Source organism: Labeo rohita, chromosome 7 (assembly GCF_022985175.1).
Source record: "Labeo rohita strain BAU-BD-2019 chromosome 7, IGBB_LRoh.1.0, whole genome shotgun sequence".
NCBI lineage: Eukaryota > Metazoa > Chordata > Actinopteri > Cypriniformes > Cyprinidae > Labeo > Labeo rohita.
The window spans coordinates 8,170,818-8,191,974 of NC_066875.1; the positions used below are offsets into that span (position 1 = coordinate 8,170,818).

General features: G+C 43.2%; 1 protein-coding gene across 3 annotated transcripts; it reads right to left on the reverse strand.

The window, feature by feature from the left end:
- Nucleotides 1-8,144: 8,144 nt before the first annotated feature.
- Nucleotides 8,145-17,359, reverse strand: bco1l (beta-carotene oxygenase 1, like). 3 transcript variants are annotated; one of them, XR_007828116.1, is made up of 12 exons: nt 17,177-17,359; nt 16,007-16,135; nt 15,725-15,854; nt 15,501-15,648; nt 15,246-15,393; nt 12,464-12,684; nt 12,107-12,373; nt 11,832-11,937; nt 11,654-11,748; nt 11,433-11,544; nt 10,312-10,710; nt 9,804-9,939 (listed from the first exon to the last, which is right to left on the reverse strand). XR_007828116.1 is itself a non-coding variant. In XM_051115461.1 (11 exons), exons 1-11 carry the CDS (start codon nt 17,268-17,270, stop codon nt 9,782-9,784), a joined length of 1,608 nt encoding a protein of 535 aa, XP_050971418.1. In that variant the 5' UTR covers nt 17,271-17,359; the 3' UTR covers nt 8,145-9,781. The 3 variants fall into 3 exon arrangements, 2 of the variants coding, with proteins under 2 accessions (XP_050971418.1, XP_050971419.1); XM_051115461.1 differs by lacking the exon at nt 10,312-10,710 and having other exon boundaries at nt 8,145-9,939; XM_051115462.1 differs by having other exon boundaries at nt 9,797-10,710.
- Between the last annotated feature and the right edge of the window lie 3,798 nt (nt 17,360-21,157).

Below are 21,157 nucleotides of genomic sequence, written 5' to 3' on the forward strand. Positions count from 1 at the left end.
GGATCCACCTGCATTTAGGTGATTATGCATTAAACACAGTTGGTGTTAAACAGGCTGAGAACATGATTCTAGTCCACTTACTAAAAATGTTTCAAGTATAAAATCTTAGCTTTTATGTTTTAAAAAAAGAATGGCCAGTAATTCATTACAAATATTAGTCATGCAGTCAGATCATAGCATGAGCGAAACAAATCCCAATTTCCACCATTTCCCATTTATTTCTTTGGAGAAAACATAGAGCAAAATCCAATAGATTTTTACAATAAACATTAATATCTATCTATCTATCTATCTATTTTTTCTGATATTCGCTGATATTGTGTTGAAAACATATGTATATAGTTTTGCTAATTTTATTTATTTTTATTTTAGTTATTTTAGTACTACTAACTAAATAAAATGAGAAATGTTGCCTTGGCAGCTGAATTTTTAAATATACATTTTATTTGTTTGTGGTTTTTATTTTTAGTTTTAATTAATTATAATAACCATGTGGTCCTACAAATAACAGGGGAAGAGGTCATTGTTTTTTTTTGTTGTTTTTTTTTACTCGACCCATGTTATTCAAAATGCTTTTGCAGCATTACAGGACATAACCAACATTCACTGATGTGTTAATATACCAACCTTCTTGACCTTTAACATTTACAGATAACCACCATAATAATTCAGATAGTGAAATAAGAACACATGATCACTGCACTGAAAGATCATAAAATTGGCCTTTCCAGGAGCCATAGCCACATGAAGAAAGTACACAGTGTTATTTGTTACCATCAGAGGAGAAAAGACTTTGAATCCAACCCATTTGTAGCACATGAGAGCCGCTGCACTAACCTTTAAGCCACAGCTTCAACAGAGCTTGCTGTTTTAAACATAATTTGAGAGAATGCATGCAAAGTTCCTCTGTAGTACTCTTTCTTTTCATTACTGGAATTTGGACACTTAAGCCTACTCTCAGCCAATTCTTTTGTTGTTGATTTGTATGCTGTTTTAATTATTGATTTGTTGTAAAACACATCCTTCCATTCTATCTGTTTAAGGTCTGTATTTGTGATTTGGAAACTGTGGTAAAACTATGCAAACTACCTTGTTTCCTTTAAGCACAAGTAAAACATTTACTGCTTCATGTTTATCATAATGATGAAACATCTTGTTAACAGATAAGAATTGAGCAGTGTCCCTAAGAAGACTTCAGTATACTGAAATAAGAATTAATGTCTTATGGCACATAATTACTGACATAATAAACTGTCAAAGGCCATTAAGAAACAATTCCGGGAATACATTGGACACTGATCTAAAGCAGAGCGATACAATTCAAGACTGATTCTCAAAGGTTATCATTTTCATGCCGTAAACCTGATCACCGATCATAAATCTTAAAAATGATCAATTTCAATGAAAAGATCTTACTCCGTATATCAGTTTACAAGACACATTAAATGCTATAGTTTCAACTGAAAAACTGATAAACCTATTAACTAGTGTTGGCAAGTCCGCGGTTTTCCCACTGAATTGGGCTACTTTAACACTGTTGCAACGGGTTGTTTTTCATGTCCACTGGTTGAAGCGACCCCAATAACACAATATTTAGCCCCTGGAATGCTAATTTTACCAGGGGAACTCTGCCAAAAAAACGTCTCAGGTTACAACTGTAACCCCGGTTCCCCAAAGGGAACGAGGCGCTGCGTCTACAAACGCTTTAGGGATGCCCTCAGCGTAAGCGCGCTCTGAATCACATGTGTAATCAGTCCAATAGAGAAGCAAGACGTCATAGGCGGGTGACGTCATGGACCAGGAAGCTTTAAAGCACATGCGCCGGAATCGGCATTCAGCTTAAGGAAGAAGCAAACGCTTGCAGGGATGCAGGAAGTATGGCACGAGACGCAGCGTCTCGTTCCCTTCGGGGAACCGGGGTTACAGACATAACCTGAGACGTTCCCCTTCAGGAACTCGAGCTGCGTCTACAAACGCTTTGGGGAACGATATGTCCATGCCCCCATAGTTCCAAGTCCCTGCCTAGTGTGTGCTAGGTCGAAGGACAGAAGAGCCAGGAGCGACTCGCAGGTCTAAGTCATAGAACCTGACGAAGGTAAGGGGCGTGGACCATCCCGCAGCCTCACAGATGTCCTGCATAGGGACACCAGACATAAAAGCTTTGGAGGCAGAGATGCCTCGGGTAGAATGGGCCTTAATCACCAAAGGAGAGGGAAGGTCCGAGAACTCATAAGCCTGAGTGATAGCATCCACAATCCAGCAGCTAAGGGTATGCTTGGAAGCAGGGAGACCCCTCTTAGGGGGGTCATAACAGACAAGTAGCTGGTCAGTTTTTCTCCACAGGGCAGCTCTGTGGACGTATGTGTCCAGTGTTCGAACAATTAAGCCCGAAAGGGAGGAGGACAAAAGGCCTGGAGTGCAGTAGGCCGTGGTGCTGAAGAGGGGACCTTCGGAACATACCCCGGTCTGGGGTAAAGAGAAGCTTTAGCCATGCCAGGGGCAAACTCTAAATGGGAAGGGGCCACAGAGAGGGCCTGAAGATCTCCTACTCTCTTAAGAGACGTTAATGCCAGAAGAAGGACTGTCTTAGTCGAGAGATGATGATCTGAGGACTCTTCAGTAGGCTTAAAAGGGGGCCTACAAAGAGCCTCTAGCACCACGGCGAGGTCCCAGGTAGGGACCCGATGCCGTACTGGAGGCCTCAGCCTCAGCGCACCGCGGAGGAAACGTACTACAAGAGGGTCCTTACCCACTGACATGCCACCAAGTGGGCATGGTAGGCCGAAATAGCCACCACGTAGACCCTCAAAGTGGAGTGGGCTAATCCTGCTGAGAACCGATCCTGCAGAAACTCCAGCACTGTACCAACTGGGCAGTTAACTGGGTCCTGCTGGCGGTGTCCGCACCATGAAGTGAAAAGTTTCCACTTCAGGGTGTACAGTTTCCTCGTGGAGGGGGTCTGGATTGGAGGATGGTCTCAAAAACTTCGGTTGAGAGACTGGAAGCTACGAAGTGTACCCCCTCAGGGGCCACACCCATAACTTCCACAACTCTGGGCGAGGGTGGAGGATGGTGCCCCCCGCCTGAGAGAGGAGAGGGAAATCAGATCTGAGAACCATGCTCGCGCCGGCCAGTACAGGGCTACTAAAAGAAGACGGACCCCAACCCCATCCCGGCGCACTCTCCAGAACTCCCGGGAGCAGAGCGATCGGGGGAAAGGCGTACAGACGAAGCCTCGGCCACGTCTGTACCATGGCATCCAGCCCCAGTGGAGCTGGATGAGTCAGAGAGTACCAGTGGGGACACTGCGCATTCTCTTGAGTCGCGAAGAGGTCCACCTGAGCCTGGCCAAACACTCTCCAAATCTGCTTCACCACCTCGGGGTGAAGTATCCATTCCCCAGGCCTCAGCCCCTGCCTCGACAGGATGTCTGCTCCCATGTTGAGATGCCCAGGAACATGAACTGCTCTCAGTGTCCTGGGACCACACAAGGATCTGGTGCACCAGCTTGTATAAGGGGCGCGAACACAGACCTCCCTGGTGGTTGATGTAATAGACCACCGCTGTGTTATCGGTGCGAACCAACACATGGCGGCCTATTAGGTCCAGGAGAAAGTGTTTCAAAGCTCAAAACACGGCCAGCATCTCCAGGCAGTTGATGTGCCAAGTGAGATGGCAACCGCTCCACAGACCACGGGCGGGGTGGCCACTCATGACCGCAGCCCAACTGGTGAGAGACGCATCCGTCGCTAGCATTATGCGGCAACAAGGAGCTCCTAACACCGGACCCTGAGACAGGAATCAAGGCTTCTTCCACATGTCTAAGGCACGTAGGCATCACCGCGTGACCTTAATCATGAGGAAAGCGTTTCCTCTTGGGGAGAGCCCCTTGGTCCTGAGCCACCACCAAAAGGTATCACGTTGGACGCAGCTGCCATCAGACCCAGCAGTCGTTGGAACTGCTTTACAGTGAGTGACCGGCCTTCTTTCACTCTCGTGACTGCAGTGAGGATCGACTCGATCCGAGCAGATGACAAATGTGCCTGCATCGTGGTCGAATCCCACACCACGCCTAGATAAGTGGTTCTCTGTAATGGAGACAGCGCACTCTTCTTGGCGTTCACTCTCAACCCCAGCTCTTTCATATGAGCGAGAACAACATCTCGATGTTGAACCGGCATGTGCTCCGATTGAGCCAGAATCAACCAATCGTCGATGTAATTGAGTATGCGGATGCCCTGGAGTCGCAGCGGAGCCAGAGCAGCATCCACACACTTCGTGAAAGTGCAGGGGGAGAGTGCTAGGCCGAACGGAAGAACCCGATATTGGTATGCTTCGCCCCTGAAAGCAAACCTTAGGAACTTCCTGTGTTGAGGAAGGATGGAGACGTGGAAGTAAGCATCTTTTAGATCTATTGTCACAAACCAGTCCTCGGACCTGATTTGTGACACCACTTGATTGACAGTCAGCATTTTGAACTTCAACCTCATAACTGAATGATTCAGTAGCCTCAGATCTAAAATGGGACGCAGGCCCCCATCCTTCTTCGGAACAATGAAGTACCGGCTGTAGAACCAGTCTCTCGAGACCGGCCTCTGGATTTGTGTGAACTGCTAGCTCGGTGCCCTGTAACGGCACGCCGGCAGGAACTGACCGAACGAACTGTTCTAGAGACCCCCACAGGGGTGGCGAGCTCCCCAGCTCCGCTGCATTGCTGGGCGGAAGAGACTGAGGTATGGGCTCGCCGGAGACCACTGTGTCCTGGAACACCGGCAGGGTGCGCATAATGGTCTCCTGAGGGCACTGAGGAGAGACGGAACACCGTGGAATGTGGTGCAACCTGCCCCTCCCCAGCAGGGGCTGCCCTCAGCGGTCCTGCACGACCGTAAGGACCACTTCGTCAAGGACTTCTTCGCCTGAAGCACAACCATTAGGTCGGGCCTCGGCTTAGAAGCCCCCCGACTCTGTTTCTGTGTTGCCCTGTACGAGGAGCTGGTATTCGGCTGGGGCTGCTCCCGCCCAGCAGCTCCTCCTCATACTGGGGCGAGTGTGGGGCCACCTCAACGCACTCAGATTCAACCTCCTCGGAGGAAGAAATACAGAGCATTGAGGCTGTTCCCGGGGGGGGGGAAACCGCAGAGTGGGCTTCCGATCCCTGAGAACGGGCCCCGGATCTACCAGGTGAGGAAGGAGATAGGGGGTCACCCGTCTCCATTCCCTCCAGCAGATCCAACTGCGAACCCCACGAGTGCATCTGCCAGACCCGCGAGGAACGCTGGTGAAGGCTCCCTCCTTAAAGAGAGCCTTCCGGAAGCGGAGAGCACGCAGGGGAAGCCACTCGCAGTGCGGGCAGTCGGCTCCCTCCCTGCGTAATCCGGTCCCAAGCAAACCACGCACAAGCTGTGTGTATCCCCGCTTGGAATGAAACTAGAGCAGGGAGGAACACACGGCTTGTAACGTGGCTTGCTTTTATCAGTTTTACTTTTTGCTTTGAACATCGTGTCTCAAATAAAAGTGGTACAAACTAGCACTGAAAAGCAGGCACGACACACACAGAGCGCTTCGCTGAATGAATGAAGCTGAATGCTGGTTGTGGCGCACGTGCTTTAAAGCTTCCTGGTCCGTGACGTCACCCGCCTATGACGTCTCGCTTCTCTATTGGACTAATTGCACATGTGATTCAGAGCACGCTTACGCTGAGGGCGTCCCCAGAGCGTTTGTAGACGCAGCTCGAGTTCCTGAAGGGAAACGCCCTCAACTTCAAAAATCATTCCAAAATCATCCTACATCACTGCAGAAGTACCGACACAGTCTTTCCAAAGTGAACATGCAAAGAAGATCAAACACCCTTAACAAAAAAGGTAAAACAGCAATATAGGATGATTTGAGGGAGAACATGAAATGGGAGTATTTTTTAGACATACCCTAACTGTCATGAACCAGAAAAAAACAGTCCAGGCAGAGTAAGACGAGACGAGCATTTGACATTAAAAAAAAAGTATATAAATCACATTATTTTTATGAAAATAACCAATCGTTACGCTAGATAAGACCCTTCTTTCTCAGCTGGTTTACAACCGCATTTGGGATCGTTTGAAGCTGCATTTAAACTGCATTTTGGAAGTTCAAAATCAGGACACCATACCAGTCCATTATATGGAGAAAAATGCAGAAATGATTTCCTCAAAAAACATAATTTCTTTACAACTGAAGAAAGAAAGACATGAACATCTTGGATGACAAGGGGGTGAGTACATCATATCTGATTCTTTGTTTTGGAAGTGGACTTCTCCTTTAACCTTATGCAGCTCTGCCCCTTTTCAGCTCTGCGCTGGTGTCTTCTGCCTTCCGGTTTGTATTTCCATAGCATGAAGGTAAGGTCATAGGAATTTATGAATGAACTGCTTAATTTTTAAAATCTTCCGGTCTACGATATTTGTTATGACATCCACATTGAACAATTGAACATTACTATGCACATGATAACTTTCATTAACTCTACAATAAATAAGGCTTCCGGTTTCCATTGGTAAATAATGAGAAGAATAACAATGTGTAGTAAACACTAAAACTGTTTGCACTACAAATGTGTGCTGATAATTAAGATAATTCATTACGGTAAGACACAAATTTGCAATATCAAGGTGTTTTGTACAGCTAAAAATAGCTGGACGCGGTTGAGACTGGAAGCCAGACCCATAAAATTTACAAATCACCACGCCCATTTTACGGGAAGAAAAAGGTGGATAGAGCCAGAGCTGCTAGAGGGCAAGCCTGCAACCATTAGCCGAAAAAGCGTAACAGCTAAAGCTAACGCTTCTGGTCTGGCAGTACGTGGGAAAGGAGACCAGAGGCCGGTTTTTTAATTTTTTTTTTTTTTTTTTGGAATGGATGTCAATCGAAGAGAGAGGCTTTACTACGCTGAATAAACAGCTTTTTAGAGGAAACGGCGTATCATTTAATAAATCGACAGTCTATTTGCTAATCTTCACCATGCTTTACACTAAACAGTACTTTATTTGGATTGAACTATTTTTAGAGTTTACCACGAAAAAAATGCTGTTTTATAAGAGAAGTCATTGACTTTTTGTGACAGGCGGGATTCATTTTATGGCACTTCTCATTTATTCCTGTTGTATCCGTAAACAGCGATTGGATGTTGCACAACTGTGACTTAAATTCAGTGACGTCTGTAATGTGATTAGGACACGTGATCCAAGGTAGTTTTTTCACCAGGCAAAAAAAAAAAAAAAACATACACTCACTTTCAAGAAATAACCTGAGCTGTATGGAGACTTAAAGAATCATTAGCAACCACATACACAAAAGCTGTCACTGGGTTAGGTATTAATATCATGTACACTTTGGTGTAGAGCCGTATCAGATACAAAAAAAAAAAAAAAAAAAAAAAAAAATCAACTAATTCAATTATAGTTATCAAAACTGTACATTGCCCTTTCTGAACTTTACTCACATCATTAGTCCAAAGTCGATGCATCAGATAAGCAGCATCAGAAGTAGCTGGTCACTCTCAGAAAAACAACACCTACAACGTTGTTTGGACCTCCACAGAATAATAATGTCTTGCATTGTTTTTGTCAAGATTGGGGACAGCTACAGCCAGTATGACACTCAAGGACTGGTCACTTGGTGGCAGTGTTGTCCTTAGAAACAAGTAACAAGGAAAAAAAGTCTCCTTACCCTAACCCTTAAACCTACCCCTCACAAAAAACTTTCTGCATTTTCAGATTTTCAAATAATTGGTGTAGAAACAGTTTTCACTCAGAAATTTGTAGTAAATTTCCCAGATAATTACAAAGAAATGGCAAGTAACACATTGAACTGAATGTGAAAGACTAAAATAGTATCGTAATAGTTCTTCTAAAACATATTCCAATAATCTGTTTTACAACTTTAAAAAATCCTTTTTACAGTGTAGTTTCTGGGCATTGGTGAACTTTTAATATACTTTGAGTAGAAGCTCAGTATACCAACATTTACTTCATAATGTCACATATGAAATGAATAATTCAGCCAACATCATATGTTTGTTTTTATTTTGGCATAAAACATTTTTGAAATTATGAAAACAATAATACACAGAACAAATTTTAGTGTAGTGATCTGTCATTCAACAAATAAAAGTTAAATTAGGTAAAGATCTGAATATTATAGGCACATATTCAGCAGTAGTTAAAGAACGCATAACAAGACTAATACTGTATATGAAACATTGAATGTGAAAGGAGTTAAAAAATTGCAAGGAACAACAGTTCATACTAAAGAAATCTTTCTCTTTTCTTAATTTTTGTTACGTTTGCTGGTGCTGGATGGAAGACAGGATACAACGTACGAAACAAATCTTATTTTAATTACTTTCAAGAGGAACAGGCAGGAACACAGAGCGATATCCACACACACTGAAACTCAAATCAACAATAAAGACCGACAGGGAACTCATGACAAAGACAGATTTATAAAGGCTAACTAATAATGACAGACAGGTGAACCAGATAACGCTAACAGGGACTAAACCAAAGTAGACAGATCGGCCGGGGGAGACAATGGGAGAAACTAAGAAAGCAAACAGACAGAACTGTGACAATTTTTAGCATCATTTACTCCAGTCACATGATTCTTCAGAAATCATTCTAATATTCTCATTTATTGCTCAAAAAAAAAAAAAAAAAAAAAAAAAAAACATTTTTATTATTATTATGTTGGAAACAATTTTTCAGGTTTCTTTGATAAATAGAAGTTTCAAAATAACAGCATTTATCTGAAACTGAAATCTTTTGTAACATTATAAGTGTCTTTATCGTCACTTTTGATCAATTTAAAGCATCCTTGCTAAATAAAAGTATTAATTTCTGTAATTTCTTTTTTAATTTCTATTAGTTAAATACAAAATAATAATTGAATGGTGTAGTGTATAATGTTCCAAAAGCTTTTATTTCAGAAAAATGCTGATCTTTGGATCTTTCTAGTCATCAAAGAATCCTGAAAAAACTCAACTGTTTTAAATATTGATAATAATAATTAAATAATAATAATAATAATAATAATAATAAATGTTTCTTGAACAGCAAATCAGCATATTAGAATGATTTCTGAATAAAGGATCATGTGACACTGAAGACTGGAGTAATGATGCTGAAAATTTTGCTTTGACCACAGGAATAAGTTACATTTTAAAATACATAAAAAAAAAAACAGTTATTTTAAATAGTAAAATAGTTTTTCCTGTACTTTGGATCAAATAAATGCAGGCTTGGTGAGCAGAAGAGATGTATTTAAAAATTCTAAAACTTTTGACTGGTAGTGTGCATTGCATGTATCACAATAAGCTGTTTATAAAACAGGATATTTATAAAATTATTATAATAATTAACTTAGCAGACACTTAAAAATAAATTTAGCATAGAGCCAACAATATTCATAGTGTATGACACTAGATTAGAAACAATAAATTACACATTTTACAGCTTTAAGCTATATTTTTCTGTCACAACTGTAACTGTCTCAAACGATTAAGGAGAGATCATTTTATATAATCCTGTTACCATGTAAAAAAAATCTTTTTTTTACAGAATGTCTGTACATATATAATACAATTATAATATAAGTGATTGTGAAAAAATCATCAATAAAGAATAACTTATTCTCTTTTTGTATTTCTTACATATATCTTTAAAAAAAATAAACAAATAAGAATTATTTTGTAAATCCTACAGCCTCAAAAGGGGTTTTTAGATTTTTGTTTTTTTTTTAGATGTCCATTTTAGGTAGACTTATCATGGATGAAAAACCCATGCAGGTCCATATGAATAGCAGTATCAATGGTAGCACGAGCAATCTCTTTAAAGGACTTCGCATCCAGGACCACAAGGAAAGGAGGCTTTTGGGGATTAAACGAAACCACAGAAGACAAGATAACACCTATACAAAAAGAACAAAAATCACTTATGTTTTGTCAAGAGGGCATGATTACAAAAGCTTTGCTCTAATATTAAGCTGCCTAATCATCATAGAACATCACACTTCACACAGGCAGCACAGCTGACAACCACACTATTTAAATGATGAGTAAACGGTCTCATTGGCAACGGAATTAGCTTGTGAGATAATCTAGAGTTTCATGACTGAAGTAGATATTGTTTTCAAATCGTATGTTCTTTCAGATTGTATTGTGCAAAAACATTAACATTTGGCTAATACATATGTAAAGCACCTTTACAGCCTCAAGTCTTTTGGGGTACGATGCGACAAGCTTTGCACATCTGCATTTGGCAATTATCTGCCATTCCTCACCTCATTTCTTCACCTCTCAGTCTCTGTCAGCTTGGACAGACATTTTCAGGTTTCTCCAGAAATGTTTGATTGGGTTCAAGTCCAGGCTGTAGCTGGGCCATTCAAGGACATTCACATAGTTGTCTATAAGCCAATCTTGCTGTGTACTTAGGATCATTGTCCTGTTGGAAGGTGAACCTTCTGCCCAACCTGAGGATCTGAATGCTCTGGACTAGGTTTTCAATATGGCTATCACTATATTTTGCTGTGTTGAGCTTTCCTTCAACTCAGACAAGTTCCTGGTTTCCTCCAAACATGATGCTTGGAATTGAGGTTCATCAGACCAGAGAATTGTTTCTCACATTCTAAGAGTTCTCTGGGTGCTTTGTTCCAAATTCCAAGTTGGTTTATGCGTCTTCACTGAGGAGAGGATTGAGTTGTTATAGTGATGTTTGTCCTTCTGTAAATTTCTTCCATCTGCATATATAATTATGGAGCTCAACTAGCGTGACCATCAGCTTCTTGGTCACCAGTCTAACCAAGACCCCTCTGCATCATTTGCTCAGTTTGGCCAAAAGGCCATGCTCTAGGAAGAGTCCTAGTTGTTCCAAAATTTTTCCATCATGGATAATGGAGGCTACATGCTTCTGTGAACCTTCAATTCAGCAGAATGTTTTGTGAACTCTTCCCCAGGTGTGTGGCTTGACGCAATCCTGTCTCTGAGCTCTGAGCAGATCTTTTGACCTCAGGGCTTGGTTTTTGCACTGATATGCATTTTCAACTGTTAGACCATTTACTGAGAGATGTGTGCCTTTGCACACCAGACCCATTCAATAGAATTTGCCACAGGTTAACGCCACTGAAAGTGTAATAACATCTACAAGCGATATGAATGCTCCTGAGCTAAATTTCAAGTGCCCCAGAAAAGGGTATGAATACTTATGCAATTGAATCATTTCTTTTTTTATTTCTAATAAATTTGCAAAGTTGTTATAAACATGTTTTTTACTTTATCATTGTGGTGTATAGAGTGTAGATTGATGTGGAAAGAGAAGGTAATTAAAGCAGATTAACATACGGCTGCAACATAAAACATGAAAAAAATTACGTTTTTTTCCCTAATGCTTCTATAAAATGCTCACCATCATCTTCTTCAGCAGCACCTGGGGATGCTACAAACACTGGCTCAGATGGGTAACATTCCTCCTCGATCCACACTTGATGTGTCCTGGTAGCTATGTCCACTTTTGCAATCTGTACAACAAGTGGTAATACTGGTAAATTATTGCATTTTTTGGTGCCAGCAATGCCAAGGTAATAGGTTTGAATAAATGCAAATGTCCAGAATGCTAGAAATATTTACCTTGCTTGGATATGGTGACCACTCCACCCTGGTGCCATAGAAGTACCTGTACTTCTTACTGTTGAATTTGTAGTTGATCCCTGGTAATTCTAAACCTGTATTTATACAAGCAACATGGTCAAAATGAGAAAACAAAAAAGGTTTTAAAACATTATACAATTTTAAATATAAGAATCACCTTCAAAAATAGTGTCAGGGGTGCAGTAGATGGAGCCATCAGGCTTTAGCACTGCTGTGGCTGTTGTGTCCTGCAACTTGACCAGGTTGGTGTCTGGTGGAGTTTCCTGATAGCATGACAGAAAAGGTTTGAAGTTTCATGACATATCAAATGTAAATTAATATGCATTCTGAAATTTGGTCACACTTCAGATTTATTCTGTTCAATGGTTTTGATACAACTGATTATTAACAGAAATATGCTAAAGAGAGAATACTGCATTTGAGATTTTTTACCTTGTCTATGTTGAGAGGAAGGACAAACCGTTGACATATTGGTCGAGATAAGTCCTTGTTGGTCTCTATAAACTTGTCAACATCCTGCTTCATGTTGTGTATGTAGAACATATCATACAGATTGCTGTCCTGGTATGTAATCAAGTCAAAAACAACATGGCCATCTTCCTCATAAGCATTGATGTGATGGAAGATGACAAATGGGTCTGCATAGTATTTCGTGCCCACAGTTTTCCCAGTCTTCCTGTTGACCAGATGAATCAGTGTCTATGTGGTGATCAAAACCAACAGTTGTTAGACTATTTTGATAAATGAATGAATTACTGTTTTACACAAAACAGAAGACACTTTGCTTACAATGTCATCTCTGTCGAATTTCAGGCAGCTGCCCCAGTTGACATCTCTGAAGTAGGCTGTGGCCAGTTTGAGGATATCCAGCTTGAAGGCCTGCTCCACAAAGATAATGTAGTTCTCCGTCATGCCGAAGCTGTGGAAGTAGCTCGGGTACAAGGTAGAGCGGAAGGGAATAGAGCAAATTTGTTCCACCTTCCTGAGGGCTGGCTGTTTCTTCTCTCCATCTGAAATAAGAAGCGTGTACATTTTGTAGTTGTTCCATCTGAAATATGGCCCATCTATAGTTTAATCTGGTTATTCCTCATTTGGGGGCTAAAATTGATTGCAGATAATAAGACGTTTTAATGAAACAAATGTACAACTGTTACGCGTAGTGCTGGACGGACGAGACGTGAAACGAGATACAATACAAGCAAACACTTTAATATAAATCTTCATAGGAATCAGGCAGGAACACAATGATACATCCACACACATTGAAATAACGTTAAGGACCAACAGCAAACTCAAAACACAAGCAGACTTATAAAGGGTGAGACTAATTACAAACACAGGTGTAGGGGATGACCGTAATGATGGTTAAACCAAAACAGACAGATCAACGGGGGGGAGACAATGGGAGAAACCAAAAGACATAAACAGACATAAATGTGACATTACGCCCCCCTCCGAATAGGTGCGTCTCACGCCGTACAACATACAAAAAAGAACAAGAGAGTAGGTGGGCGGTTCAGGAGGCCATGGCCGGACAGACAGTTCAAATAAACATAACATAGTCCAGGGGGGTGACGAAGGTTTAAGGAGCCAAGGAGGAAACGGGAGGGACCCGGAGCAGGAGAAGCAGAGGGAGACCCAGACCGCAGCCATGATGACGACCCACGGTGGAGCCGACGGAGGGAGGAGCCATGGTGGAGGAAAGGCTGACGACTCCAGGGGGCCGACCGACAGAGGCGGAGCCGCTGGCGGAGGAGCCCGAGGCGGAGACGGAGAGCCGAAGATCCAGGGCGACACCGAGGATCCGGAGGGCCAAGGCGGAGCCCTAGGCTCTGGCGACCAAGGCGTAGGCAGAGATCCGGAGGTCCGCAGCGGAGCCGGAGCGACAGAGGATGGAGGCTGTGCCGGAGGGAGGGAGGAGTCCTTAGGAGCCGGTGGGACGGAGTGACGAGGCGCAACCGGAGGAACAGAGTCCTGAGGTGACGGAGGGACGACGACCGACCAGGGCGGAGCCGAAAAGATGAGGGAGCCCAGTGGAGCTGGTGGACCGATGGGCGATGATGGAGACGAGGGCGCTGAGAGCTGTGGTGGAGCCGCAGGGTCGGAGGGCCGAGGCGGAGTTCTGGACTCTGAGGCTGGAGGCGGAGAAGAGGGATCCTCCAGCCCTGATGCCGATGGAAGCTGGCAGACCCGCAGCGAGCCCACTGCACAGGTGGAAGACTGAGGGTGAGCAGAGGGGCTGTAAGGGGACAGCGGTGCGCATACAGATGTTGACATAGGCAGAAGAGGGAGGGTGGGTGGGTGGGGATTCCATCCAGGCAGGTATAACGTGCACTCCCTCGTCATGGTAGTTGTAACCAGCTCTCGCACCTGATCGGACGTGTAAGGCTCTGGCTCTGTGGCGATCTTTGACTCGTGGCTCTGGCTCTTTGTCGCTCGTGGCTCTGGCTCATCATCCGCGGTGGGCTCGGGCTCAAACTCCGCGTGTCGGGGTGCTGGTTGGCAGGGCTCTGGGTCTTGAGTGGGGCTGGTGTCATCCTCCGCAGTCAATGAAGATCTACAGGACACCAGCACCCACTCGATGTAGTCGGCGAAGCTCTCTCGTGGACCTTCCCCGGACAGCTGCGCTTTCGTGGCGATGTTCAGTCCTGCACGGTAGAATGTGCAAAGGCTGCTGTCCGGGTAGTGTGTGAGTGGTACGAGGTGGACGAAGTCTCTAGTGTGGTCCACGAGAGAGCGATTCCCCTGCTCCAGGAGAAGGAGGAGGACTCAGAAAAAAAACGGAAAATAGAGCAGGGAAACGCCGGGGAAAAACTGTATCGGTCGGTCCTTCTGTTACGCGTAGTGCTGGACGGACGAGACGTGAAACGAGATACAATACAAGCAAACACTTTAATATAAATCTTCATAGGAATCAGGCAGAATCAGGCAGGAACAGGCAGGAACAGGCAGGAACAGGCAGGAACAGGCAGGAACACAACGATACATCCACACACATTGAAATAACGTTAAGGACCGACAGCAAACTCAAAACACAAGCAGACTTATAAAGGGTGAGACTAATTACAAACACAGGTGTAGGGGATGACGGTAATGAGGGTTAAACCAAAACAGACAGATCGACGGGGGGGGAGACAATGGGAGAAACCAAAAGACATAAACAGACATAAATGTGAAAACAACATTTTATTTCTGTAATATTCTTTAATATTTTGTATTTTGCGGGGATTTCTCAATTATTCTATATAAAATACAAATATCAGAACAAATATCAAATTATATAGGGCTGTTAATTCCCAAGTTGTTTATAAGAATTTTTTTTAGATATAATTACTTACTTTTATTATGTTTTGCATTTGGATATATATTTAGACATCATCAAAGGCTACATCATCATAGCTAATTTGTAGATTGTTCCCCCAAAATTGCTCTGCACAGCAAGGGTCACAATGGTCACCATTTAAAAAAATCAAAACGTAACATATTTCAGCCTAAACCATCTGCGAGAGGGTTAAAAACAAGCTTTAGAGTTTAACATGGTCTACAGAACTGTATACATTTCTCTTGTTACCTGTGGCATTGGCAGGCACCTTAAAAATAACATATTTCGGTCTGCCGAAGTTCATTATGGCAGTGCCCATGTTGTACGTGTTTCCTTCTTCATCATAGTGAGGGTGTGCAGTTGCCAAGTTGATAGCGATGTGGTTTCTGTAGTTAGTCTGAAATGATAATAGAAGTCAATTCATCTGCAGTGGCCTGGCAAAAACATCTTGAGATGTAGTTGACAAAAGTCACTAAATGAATGAACGAATAGATATGGACTCACTCTTCCTAATGTTTCAAGTGTCATTGGGTCAATTTGGTTAATGTAGTTCACTTCTGATGATGCGTAATAATCTTCACCATATCTTATGATGTTAATGAGATTATTATCTGTGAAATCCGGAATGGCGTTCATCATGTAACTGAAGGCTCTACAAAGCAATACGGAGCAATTAATCTGGTTATTTTCATTGGATTTACAAGGAATGAGAAGGAATGATCATTTACTTGGAGAATATGTTCTTGCAGGGATCTGGATAAACCATGGTTCCGAATTCAGACACAACAATCCTATTGGAAGCCATGTTCTTTTTGTACGTTTCACTCTTCAAGAATTTACTTCTGTAAAATACTTCCCCTAAAAAAAGAGAGAATTTTATTGTTTACGCTGCATCCAATACTTTATAAATACACTCTTAGATATAGTAAAATAGCACATGGAAAAATGTTCAGCGCAGTACTGTACTTTCCATAAATGTCATTTAAAAGCTTCTTTCTCAACCAGCTTACCATCTTTAAACGTGAAACTGTGGATGAGTGCCATTCCATCAAACCAGTGCTTGTATGAACTGTTACCAACTGAGAACAGACCAGGACCATTCCGCAAAAGTGTCCCTTGAAGCCATGGCGGGATGGAGCCTGAAAAACACAGACCATTTAATGTGTGAATTCTGACTTTGAGGTCAGTTAAGTTTTAGCAAATATATGAAAAGTATATAAATTCAGTGACGCAAGATGGTGCACAATTACAATATCTGGAAGGATAAAAATGGACTGATCATTTTACAATGCAGTAAGTTCTGTTTTTTGACCAAATTGTGAAATTTGGCATACTGGGTGGGTTTCAATGTGGTAAGACTCTCAAACCCTCTAGGGCCACTGACAATTCAAAAATTTAGTGTACACTTTACCTAATAGCTTTTTAACCAAATAGTCCTGAAATAATGATAAAATAAAATAATTTATCGTCTGCTCTTCTACCCCATGCCAACAGACCAATTTCCTAAACTCTTCTGCAAGCAAACTTTGCTTATACAGTACATCAGTGTTGCCAGAGGAGTTTTTAAAGCGATTTTAAAATACTCCGATAGTGAAAGTAAATTCGATTTTTACTTCTAGAACAGACTTTGCCACTTTTAAAATATGGCAGAAATGGTAGTATGCTACTATATATAGCCATATAAAGGCACATCTGCATACATAAATGTTTTTGCATGTTGCAAATATATTAACAACAACTCTGTTTCATATGTGTATTAAAAACTGTCGTACAAACAAACGTATTTCATATTTTTATTTGTTACATTTATTTGATTACTGCCGAGCTAAAGTATCTTTTTTTCCGCTCAGTACCCTCCAAACGCTCACTCACTGGTTCATGGTCATAGTAAGGATCGAATCATGCAAAGGGTTTTGTGAACTGCTTCAAACGATTCATTGAAAAGATCCGCTTCAGAATAATGACTCGTTCACGTTAAACCATCGCTAGAATAAATGGCCGCATTTTTTTTTATCGTAGAAAGAAACAGTTAAAAGTTCTAGTTCTATCATAAATGTGCGTTTCTAAAAACACACACTGAAATGGAAACCATCCGTTCTGTATTGCTTTTGCAGCTAAGCTAACATCTGAGGATACAGCCCTGTGTTTGCATAGAAAGGTTCACTGAACAGAAACTTTACCTGTCACGTCTGCTTTAAGCGGCTCCGGCGTCTCCACTCCGTTTCTCCAGAAAAACGACAACATGCTGAGCTGAAGCGGAACGCTCACTGACATGGCTTTTGCCACACGCTTATAGCACACGCTACATGCAGTATCTGGTACACTCCGTGAGCGCTGTCGCGTTTGTGAAAGATTACATAACAGTTGGAGAGTTCCTCTGAGGTAACAAGTAAATTGGGCCAAGTTCGCGGATGTTTGTAGTTGCTCTGCAGAATATTTCATAGAGTTAGTGGAGCCTTTTTGCCATTGCTTTTAAATGCTTCAGATATTCGTGTGTCTTTACATATTTGACAAATTATATTGCATACAATTTACACACATACTCACTGATGTAACAAGTCTGTACGTTTTCTTTTTTTTAAATTTTGGATTGATTGATTGATTGATTATTGCTTGATTGATTTAAATGTGTTTAAAAGAAGACTTTTTTATACTTTTACTTTGTTTAATTATATGCAGTCCTGATAAACATAGAAGACCTCTTTCAAAAACAAACAAACAAATAAATAAATATTCCAAACCTTTGACCAATAGTGCAAGTGGCTTGATTGTTGCCTGTGTTGCTAGCACTATAAAATTAGGGTAAATTGCACAATGTACCAGCATGATTAAAAAACAAACACAAAAAAACAAAGCTTGCCAGTACACAAACATCAATGCACTTTTACCTCAGACTAAAAAAAAGAAGTGTTTGGAAAGGGTTTAGTCATGAGCCAGCAATGTTTTTCAGTTGCTGGTTATGATTACGATTTTTAATGATAATTTTAGGGTCTTTCTGAAGACTTTTTACACAGTATATATTTTCTAAATATTGTCTTAACTGATTAATTCAACTAGATTTCGACCTGCAATAACGATTTTAACTGATTTTGATTTACAAGAACTTGTTTTGGTAAATTAGTATGACCATAATCTCAAATCAGCCAATGGAGAGCTACTATAGGGTCCTCACTTTCACACTTCTGGCAGCATCAGTAGCTACTTCATGCAGACACAATAACATTAACGTATCCAAAGGGTTTTTAGACATGAAATGATTGAGCAGTTTTTTAAGCTTGTTATTAGGTGAAAGTTTTTCATTGACAGAAATTGACTAATGAAATTGTCCCCAGAGGCAGTTAATGTGCCCGCCATGTACACAGAAGTAGCTTCTGTTCCTAGTGAGTCCCCAGGGACAGCACTTTTGCACACCGGGTCCCCACAGACAGCTCCTGTATTTAGCAAGTCCACAGAGGCAATGCCTGTGTACACCAGGTCCACAAAGGCAGCACCACCTGCTGAGTCCCCAAAGGCAGTACCTGTGCACACTGGGTCCCAGAGTCAGCTCCTGTACACGCTGAGACCCCACAGGCAGTTCCCATGCCCACCAGGTCCACAGAGACAGCACCACCTGCTGAGTCCGCAAAGGCAGTACCTGTGCACACTAGGTCCCAGAGTCAGCTCCTGTACACGCTGAGACCCCAGAGGCAGTTCCCGTGCCCACCAGGTCCACAGAGGCAGCACCACCTGATGAGTCCCCAAAGGCAGTACCTGTGCACACCGGATCCCAGAGTCAGCTCCTGTACACACTGAGAACCCAGAGGTAGTTCCTGTCCCCACCAGGTCCACAGATGCAGCACCACCTGCTGAGTCCCCAAAGGCAGTACCTGTGCACACCGGGTCCCAGAGTCAGCTCCTGTACACACTGAGAACCCAGAGGTAGTTCCTGTCCCCACCAGGTCCACAGATGCAGCACCACCTGCTGAGTCCCCAAAGGCAGTACCTGTGCACACCAGGTCCCAGAGTCAGCTCCTGTACACGCTGAGACCCCAGAGGCAGTTCCCGTGCCCACCAGGTCCTCAGAGGCAGCACCACCTGCTGAATCCCCAAAGGCAGTACTTGTGCACACCGGGTCCCAGAGTCAGCTCCTGTACACGCTGAGACCCCAGAGGCAGTTCCTGTGCCCACCAGGTCCACAGAGGCAGCACCACCTGCTGAGTCCCCAAAGGCAGTACCTGTGCACACTGGGTCCCAGAGTCAGCTTCTGTATATGCTGAGACCCCAAAGGCAGTTTCTGTGCCCACCAGGTCCCCATAGGCAGTTCCTGTGCCAGCCAGGTCCCCATAGCTCTTGTATTTACCAAGTCTGCAGAGGCACTGCCTGTGCCTGCTGGGTCCCCAGAATCAGCGCCTGTCCCTGTTGAGTCCCCAAAAGTAAAACCTGTGCACACCAGGTCCCAGAGTCAGCTCCTGTGGATGCTGGATCCCCAAAGGCAGTTCCTGTGCCCACCAGGTCTGCAGAGGCAGCTTCTGTTCCTAGTGAGTGCCCAGAGGTAGCGCTTGTGCATGCCGGGTCCCCAGAGGCAGCACCACCTGCTCAGTCCCCAAAGGCAGCATCTGTGCAGAGTTGGTCCTAGAGGAAGTTCTGGTGCCCGCCAGTATGCTGAGGAAGCTCCTGTTCCTAGTGAGTCCACAGAGGCAGCGCTTGTGCACACCGGGTCCCCAGAGGCAGCTCCTGTACCCACCTGGTCTCCAGAGGTGGCACCAACTGCTGAGTCCCCAAAGGTAGTATCTGTGCAGAGTCGGTCCCAGAGTCAGCACCTGTACATGCTGGGACCCCAGAAGCAGTTCCTGTCCCCGCCAGCTCCACAGAGGCAGCACCTGAGCACGCCGGGTCCCCACAGGCACTTCCTATATTTACCAAGTCCACAGAGGCAGCTCCTGTACCTCCCAAGTGTCCAAAAGCAGCTACTGTATTTACCAAGTCCCAAGAGGCAGTGACTGTCCCTGCTGAGTCCCCAAAAGTAGCACCTGTGCACACCGGGTCCCAGAGTCAGCTCCTGTACTGCTACAACCCCAGAGGCAGCTCCTTTGCCCATTGAGTCCCAAGAGGCAGCGCCTGTGTCCTGAGGCAACAGATGCCTCAGACTTCTTTTAAAAAGGGAGACCCCGTGCTAGTCTGTTCCTCACAGCGAGCACCTGTGTCCACTGAAACCATACCAAAAGAAAAAATGGAGAAGCATCTGAGCATTTAAAGCCAGCAGAAGCCTGGGGCTTTTTTTCTACAGGAAGCACCTGTGCCAGCTGAGACCACACAAGGAGCAACCATGCTCTTCAGTACTCCAACGAGTATGCCTGTACCTAACAATACCCCACACAGAGTACTTCTCCCATAGGGAGCACTCATTTCCAGCAGATCCCCATGCATATGCCTAACTCAGAGCACCTCACCTGTACCAATCAGGAGCATACTGACAGGAAAACAGAGTATTCCATTCCTTATTTTTGGTATAATACTGATTACCCCAAAAACATGGGCTTGTTTTGGAGGTTACATTGAGGCACGTAAAATAGAAGTGAATAGAGCCAATTTTTGGAGGATTTAAAAGTAGAAAAGTGAAGCTTATAATTTCATAAAATCAACATCTCACTCAATCATTGTTTGAGTTCTAAAGCTGTTTAAATCATAATTTACAGCCATTGTCATTGCACTGTCATGGTGACAAAGTTCTAAAATTAGACAACTTATTTTTAATTAACTTATAACTTATAATCAAGTTAGAATGCATATTAGTTACATTACTATACACTGTAGGATGGACCTGAACCATCATCACCCACAGAACCCACGCACCACTGACATTTTTCCAAATTTATTCAATTGTGTTTTGGATTTCTATTGAATGGACAGCGAAAACGACAAGTGAAGTCAAATTTAAACTATATGTGTTAAGGAAAATAATTGTAGTTGATGATCAGTTGCCGCCTTTGTTTTCTGATTCAACACTTGCCTTATCTCCCTCTGCCCAGGTTGTGGATGTAGACATCAGTTGTTCAGTATTATTTACACAGGGGCATGAGGGGCATAATGCATGGGGATGCTTTGTGTTTATGCCTCTAAGAGCTCAACACAAAGGCCAGCCATCAAGCAATCAAGCTATTGTTGGTGATTGAAGTGTACTG

Excerpts from the sequence above, each read along its gene's own strand:
- bco1l (XM_051115461.1), bottom strand. The coding sequence starts at position 17,270 with ATGTCAGTGAGCGTTCCGCTTCAGCTCAGCATGTTGTCGTTTTTCTGG. Across the intron at positions 15,649-15,724 it reads TGCAAGAACATATTCTCCAA|AGCCTTCAGTTACATGATGA; the intron begins GTAAATGATCAT and ends ATTGCTTTGTAG. Across the intron at positions 12,685-15,245 it reads GGTGCCTGCCAATGCCACAG|ATGGAGAGAAGAAACAGCCA; the intron begins GTAACAAGAGAA and ends TTCTTATTTCAG.